At 43.1% G+C, this 7934-nt stretch overlaps 1 protein-coding gene across 1 annotated transcript; it reads right to left on the minus strand.

The window, feature by feature from the left end:
- Positions 1-1364: 1364 nt before the first annotated feature.
- LOC113758530 lies at positions 1365-5414 on the minus strand. Its single transcript, XM_027301343.1, has one exon. The coding sequence runs from the start codon at positions 5412-5414 to the stop codon at positions 1365-1367; it is 4050 nt and encodes a 1349-aa protein (XP_027157144.1).
- Positions 5415-7934: the final 2520 nt, after the last annotated feature.

Raw genomic sequence — 7934 nt, forward strand, 5'->3', positions numbered from 1 at the left:
TTTCTAACCCAATTTCCAGATTCTGAAGAAGCTTGAACCTGGTCAGAATTATATAGCAGTTGAAAAAAGGAGAATATTATCTACTATAGATGTCTAAAGCAGCAGATACCGATCGAGTATAATCTACTCTCCCTTCACTCATATGTCATATCCCTTTCTATCTTCGAATTGCAACATCAAACCGCTAAGATTAAAACCAATATTGTGGTTAAAAGCTCAGAAGCATTCAAAACTAGATTTAGCTTTATAGTAATTAATTAGATTACTTCATTTTTTGGGGTAATGGCTAGGCTATATGCACACATATTTACGGGAAGAATTTCAGATTTTTTAAAATATGTCCAAAAGTACCAATAAGGGAGCAATGGCAGCATCAAGTTGAAAATGACAGATCAAAGGGAATAAATAGGAAGCACTCAATGCAAAAGAAAAGATTGAAGAAAGGTGACCACTCCAGTTCTACTGTTTAGCATTCTTTTCATTTGGCCCCATATCACGACTAGGTTCATTCAGGTACAAGATGAGGGCTTAAAAAATAAAATGCTATCAATGCACTGATCACATATACAAATCATCAAGAAAGAAGCTCTATAAATAGCAGCATCGAAGCTGCTCAAAAGCATAGGATGAATTAACAAAGCATCAGATGTCCTCTAGAGTTCCCTCAGAACACTTCACTGGGGGGGACATGTTTCTTTCTTTGACTCAATTAGGGCCAAGAACTTTGCCTACTGAAGTGTTTGGGGGAACTCCTGAGTCCATTTGATACGTAATGAATAAGATTCCAGATTTTTGTTGTTGTCTTCAAATATCTTCCTAGCTTGTGAGCTTGAGCGAGCATTAGGATTGCCAAAAGTAGTTATTCAAGCTAGTTACTTATATGTTTTCTTACAGTTTCTCTGAGTTTACTTATGTAGGTTTATGCCTTCTTTCATGGTAGAGATGAGTTGCATGAAGCAAACTACATAAAGAAAAGAATATGGAACTTCGATCAGCAAATGCCCTGTAAATTACCAGTTCAAATTACTTATAGCCTATGCTCATTGTTAGCTTCATGCTGGTATTATATAACATGTCTTTTTTTTTTTTTTTTTTTTTTTTTTTCATAAAATTTTATTATTTTATAAAAATTTCGGCAGAATTTCCCCTTATAAAAGGACGAAACTCCCTGCCATCAAACCACAATTTGACAATAAATATACAATATAGCGAAGGATTAAGCACTGAAAATCTGATACTAAGATTAAATCTTCCGTTGTCCATATTAGGATGTCTTCCAGTGAATCTGAATGTTGATCCTTGAAGCTCAGCGGTTAATCTTGTCACTTTCACCTGCATTGGTCTTTTTTGCTTCTTATTCCCATTCATGCCAGACACCGTGTACGAAACGTAGGAAGTCCCAATCGATCTAATCTAATAGCCCCCCTGACCAATAGTGGTAAATCTGAAAATGTATTAAACACATGACCTGCGCAAGCATCAGCACCAAAATTTGCCAGATGATCTGCCGGTGTGTTTGCTTCTCTGTAGCAGTGTGTGATGGATTGGAAAGACTGCTTGAATATCATCAACTCATCCAGATCTCTCTGTAGACGCCAAGGACACGCACTAGTCCCTTGAACAATCTGAACCAGGGTGAGAGAATCTGCCTCTAAGTGTAACTCCAAGTACCCTCGAATCACACAATGTCTAACTCCCCATAACAACGCTCGAAGTTCTGCTTGCATGCTAGTTATCACTCCGAAGGGCTCCGCGTATCCAAATACAAAATTTCCTCGACTGTCTCGCACAAGTCCACCCCCCCCACTCCTTCCTGGGTTTCCCCGAGAGCATCCATCTGAGTTCAACTTATAACCTCCACACGGAGTTACCCAATAAACTGGCTTAATAATCATCCGCCTTTGATGACTACCCAACTCGAGAAGTAACCCTTCCCATGTAGGAGCAGAACACTGCACCCCCGGGAACCGTGATTGAAGAAAATCATGAAGAAGCTGAACAATCCGAGTCACCGTATCCCTTATCCTCATCTTCCGATCTTCAAACACCCCTTCATTCCTTATTTTCCACAAAACCCAGCATACTACCGAAGGAAGTATATTTTGTAAAAATTTTACACGGTCATTAGTTCCCCTCCTTACCCAACAAGACCACACCATGTGACGTGTTGTATGCACCCCACTAAATTCACCAGCAGTACTCTCGAAGTGACGCCAGACCGATCGTGCCCCTTCTCCTGAGCAAAATACATGATTCAAGGCCTCTTCCTGAGGGTTCTGACAACAGAAGCATTTAGATGGGCCATAGACCCCAAACCTCTTTAGTCGATCCATAAGAGGGAGCCTCCCCTGTAGTAGTCGTAACATAAAAAAAGAGATCTTGACTGGAAGGCCTTGCTGCCATATACGGGCAAAAAGCCAAGAGGTGTCATTGGAATGACTGATCAATGAGTAAGCCGATGCAGTGGAAAAAACACCCGAGTTCGTTAATGTCCACACCATTCTGTCATTGCCCCTACCTGAAGGAGGATCAAGCTCCAGAACCTGCCTAACCAGTTCTCCATCTAAGAATTGATGGAGCATGCCCACATTCCAGACCCGTCGATCTACAAAATCAACCACGGAATGATCATGGAAGACATCCACCTTGTTGCAAAGCGCTCCTGACCCCATCCAATTGTCATGCCAAAAATCCAAAGCACCCTCACGAACTATCCAAGTAATATTCTCCTCCCCAAAACGCTGCATTGTGACCATCCTCCTCCAAGCCTGGGATCCCCGATGACCAATATCAGCAAGACAAGGGTGCTGCCCTGCACAATACTTTTGGAGCATAAACTTTGCCCATAATGATTGCTGTTGCCGGAATTTCCACCAGAGTTTAATGGAAAATGAGTCGTAGACCTGCATCAACCCCCGCAGGCCTACACCCCCTTCATCCTTCGGCCGACACAGATCTGCCCAACTGATCCAATGGTACTTGTTCCCCAAATTCAAGGATCCCCACAAGAACTTGGCAAACAATTTCTCTAGGGCCATCAACATCCCTTTTGGAGGGGACGCGGCTGCCAGCAAATGAATTGGCATAGAGGCTAACACGCTCTGAATCAATACCACCTTGCCCCCTGACGATAAAATCTGGTTCTTCCAAGACAAAATGCGATTCGCCACCGCATTATATGTATCCGTATAGTAAATCGTCTTACTCCTTCCGTCATATAAGGGACAACCAAGGTACCGTATCGGAAATACTCTTCTATTATATCCCAATACCTGGTTAACAACCGCTGTCCTCTGAGCTGGTGAGCGTGGATGAGTAAGGAAACAACTCTTCTGAGGGTTGAGCCGCTGACCTGATACCTCACTATAATCTTCCAGAACTCGTTTAATCAAATGTAGGGATGACCTGCTGCCACTAGAAAAGATAATCACGTCATCGGCGAATGCCAAATGCGTAATTATAGGACAATGAGGAGGCACTTTAAACGGAGTAAATCCTCTCTGTGTGGGTAGCTTGTTGAGGGCTCGAGACAACAACTCAGCTCCAATAACGAATAAGGCTGGTGAAATGGGATCTCCTTGCCGTAAACCCCGTGAAGATTTGAAAAAGCCGTGTGAACCGCCATTTACAAGCACCGAAAACCAAATATTCGATATTAAGCGCCATATCATGTCTATCCAAGTTTCACTGAACCCGAAATACCGTAACACCTGTAGTAGAAAGGGCCATGAGACTCTATCATAAGCCTTCATCATATCTAACTTGATGACCACGTTGCCACCCCGATTTGATTTTTTAATATCCGCTACTAACTCTTGGGCTAACAAGAAATTATCTGTAATCTGCCTCCCTTGGACAAACCCACTTTGCTGTGGAGATATAATCCGGGGTAATATTATCGCCAATCTTGTCGATAATAGTTTGGAAATGATTTTGTTAGTGAAGTTACATAGACTGATTGGCCGAAATTGCTTGAAATCTTGGGGGTTCTCCACTTTGGGTAACAACACAATTGAAGTAGCCGTGATACTCCTAGGTAGTTCAGCGCCGCAGAAAAAGCTGATAACCGCACGGTATATATCCAAAGCCACTACCTCCCAAGCAAAGGTAAAGAATTTCCCTGTAAACCCGTCCGGCCCTGCTGTGCTCTCTCCGTCCATAGCAAAGACTATGTCTTTAACTTCTGTAAGAGATGGAATGTCCGTTAACCGTGAGTTTTCTTGGTCCGTTATCAATTTCGGTATGATCTGCAGACCAGTAAGGCAAGGAAGGCCCCCCTCTGCTGTGAAAAGCTCCTTAAAGAAACCCACTGCTGCTTCCCCAATCTGGCATTCCTCATCGATCCACTCTCCAGCGGTATCTTTGATCCGATGAATTACTGCCCTATGCCTCCTTTCCGTGACCAAGGAATGAAAATATTTGGTGTTCCTATCTCCGTCCGAGAGCCACCTTACCCGCGCCTTTTGTTTCCAAAAACCCTCCTCAACTATAAGCGCTCTGCGTAACCGAGCCCGAGCATGATGTAACTCGCTCCGCCGTTGCTCAGTAGGATCCAGGTCGTATGCTGTTTCAGCCTCTGTTACCATACGTTCGGCATCACGTGCTCCCTGAAAAATATCCCCAAATGTCGTTCTAGACCATTGCTTGAGGGCATTTTTAACATTCCTCAACTTCAAGGCCAATACTTGCAAAGGAGAACCATTGACTGGTTGAGCCCAACAATCCTTGATAACCCCCAGTAAACCAGGATGAGTAGTCCAGATGTTTAAGAAACGGAACGGCTTGGGTTTGTTATCTAGTTTCGTATCCACCGACAACAATAATGGAGCATGATCCGACGGGTCACGTCCTAAATGTTGCACCATGATTTGGTATGGAAGCTCTAAAGCACGCCCGCATAGAAGTAAGCGGTCCAGACGTTTCCATATCCGCGCCGTTCCCGAACGGTTATTACACCAGGTATATCTTGAACCAGAGAATCCCGCATCACAGACACCGGCCATCGTCATGAAATTCAAAAATTCTGATCCCTCCGACGGTCTAAATGGCAATCCACCCCTCTTCTCCTCGGTATTTATGACCACATTGAAATCTCCTATCAAAAACCAAGGGTTGAAGTCGGGTTTATCCCCCAAAAGTGCATTCCACAAGTTTTCTCTTTCCTGCTCCGTACACTTCGCATGTATACAAGATAAAGTAATGAAGTCTTGAAAAAAATGAGATTTAACTCTAATAGTTAGATGTTGGGGAGACTCCCCTGTAATCTGACACGTAAACAACGACCGGTAGAAAATCCAAACAGAACCCCAAAGATTGAACAAGCAACAATCCATCCCCAATTTAATTCTAATATTAGTGATTGACTCCACCCTCAATTTAGGTTCAACAACAACCACCAATTGAAGATCATACATTTTAATAAGTTTCCTTAATCGTCTTAAATTAGGAGCACGAGCTACCCCTCTTATATTCCAAAAAAGAAACTTAATCATCAGAAAGGACAGAAAAAGAATTTGATGAAGAACTAACCATGGAGCGTAGTGTTCTATCTGACGGGAGACCAGCTCGGAGACCACGTGACACCGTCTCCAAATGCCCGGTCTGTAGTGATGACTTCTCCTGTCGGACAAGGTCCTTGCCCCTAGGGGAGAGGGTACCTACCCTCCTTTGAGAATCCTGTATGTCATCAATATGTCCCTCAGCAGAACACACGACCACCCTCGCGGGCAGCGCACTCCCTGCAATCTCAGAACCTTCCTCTCCTTTCTCATGTCCCAGTACCACCTCGATACCTTCGACAGCCACCGCCCCACATTCCTCCTCCGTTTTCCTCTCATGCTGTGCTGCTATAGTATCAGAGGACTGCTGCACCTGGTCCTCTTGCTCAGGCTCGTGAGATGTACCACCTGGTGACTGATCATGAGCAACTAACTCTTTGCTAGCCACAACTCTATTAACTTCTCCCTTTGCCCCATCAATCACTGCATCATCTTGTATCAACCTTGCTGGGTTTTTTGTATTATCCTCCGAAGGCCCATCAGGCCCAGTAGTCTTGGCATGTTGACCAGAGGTTCCTCTCAATTCGGGCTTTAAAACATGACAAATCTCCACATCGTGACCTTGGCGGAAACAATGTGAGCAGTACCTTGGAAGGTTCTCAACCACCAGCTCTTGCCAAAAACCAGTATGATTTCCATTGCCAATCCAAACCCGCGACGGAGTCGACCGCAACAAATCCATCTCAACACACACCCGTGCCACACTTGGTCGTGACACCGCAAGGGTAGCCGCATCAACCAACAAAGGGTTACCCACCATAGAAGCAATCTGAAAAATCACCTCCTTATTGAAAAAATGCAGCGGGAGCTTTGGTAATTGAAGCCACAGCGGAACCACCGACGACTCCCTATCAACATGGAAGTCTGTGGTCCATTTGAATACTCTCATGGGGAATGAAGCCACATACCAGATCCTTCTGAACCATACACGATGGAAATCAGCTTCATTGTTCAACTGAATTAACACATGTCTTGCGTCCAATAGGCCAATCGTCGGGTTCTCACGTAAATCCAGCGATGCAATGAATTTCCTCACCTCCTCCAACTTCGGTCTACCTCTAGAGAATTTCCCAATCAATGCAAAACGAAATGGACTGGCCAAAGCTTCAACCGCTGCCTGTGGGAAAATCAATGCAGGTTCTCCTTTGTGTGTAGCCTCCTGTGCCGCAAAGGATAGTGTCGGCTGCTGTGAGTTTTTCGTGAACAAATCAGAAAATGATTTGCGTTGAAATGTAGGGGGGGCAGGCTGCCCTCCATCAGGTGGCCGTACGGCAGCCATGGACTGCCGCACCACTGCCCAAACTACTTCTTGTAAACCTTAGCACAAAAATGGTAAGAATGTAGAAGTTTATAGAACCGGAGTGGACTTCACCTTTGGCTAGAAAACCAAATCCAGGTTACCAAATCCAAAGCTAGTTTTCTGTATAGGCATTATGACAAACATGTGGTCTACATGACTTAAGTTCCTCTGGTTCTTTGAAGCTAAGCTGATTGTAAAATCCAATTTTTCCAACAATCTTTGTGAGAGTAATAACTCCAGAAAATTATGGGATGAAATTGCCCATAATCAATCCAAGCGATCCTTTAATGTCCGTAGCCCCAAGATGTCCAGTCCAGAAGCTTGGACCGAACTATAACTCTGCTCTCAAATCTACCTTCAAAAGTTACCTTGGCAAGAGGCACAACAGATAGATTGAGAAGCTGAAGAGTAATGGTTGATGAAGCTTGTCTCCTCTACTCACCGATTTGAACATCCAAGAAATCTCTCGTCAAAATTTTCTTAAAATAAATAAAATACTTATGTTTGTGCTCGATAACCCTCCATTCTTTCTTAAAAGTTACACTACTTTTCACCTTTTAGGTTGCATGGCGTATACTTATCTAAGCTTCCTTAACCATATTTTTATATACCTTAGACTTAGAGGTTGCTAAAACACTACTTATTGTAAGCAATCTACAAGAAACTTAGTCATCGTTTACCAATTAGATTATCCGATTCTTGATTAACCTCTTTTAAATTTTAATCAGCCTATCATTTTCATTTACCTAATAGCTTTCTACATCTTTTTACTCTTTTTGCGGTAAATATACAAATGAACTCTACGCTTTCTGGATGTGACCGTACAATCGTTTACAACTTCGACTGCATGCTTTAGTGTCTAATTCTGGATTCATTGCCTTTTAGCTTTTTCGATTATATAACATGTCTAGTTTCTAGCTAATGCTTTAGATGAATTAGGATGGCTTTCGGAGATAATATCCAGAAAGAAACGGAGGAAAAATACAAAAAATTGTTTCATTACTGTGTAACAACTTCCATCGGTTTCAAGCTTATGTAGAGTTTGTTAGAACCATAGAAAATCTCAGTTACTGTTG

This window comes from Coffea eugenioides, unplaced genomic scaffold (genome assembly GCF_003713205.1).
Source record: "Coffea eugenioides isolate CCC68of unplaced genomic scaffold, Ceug_1.0 ScVebR1_55;HRSCAF=288, whole genome shotgun sequence".
Lineage (NCBI taxonomy): Eukaryota > Viridiplantae > Streptophyta > Magnoliopsida > Gentianales > Rubiaceae > Coffea > Coffea eugenioides.

Bases quoted from the DNA above. Each gene is read 5' to 3' on its own strand.
- LOC113758530 (XM_027301343.1), bottom strand. From the start codon at position 5,414: ATGTATGATCTTCAATTGGTGGTTGTTGTTGAACCTAAATTGAGGGTG.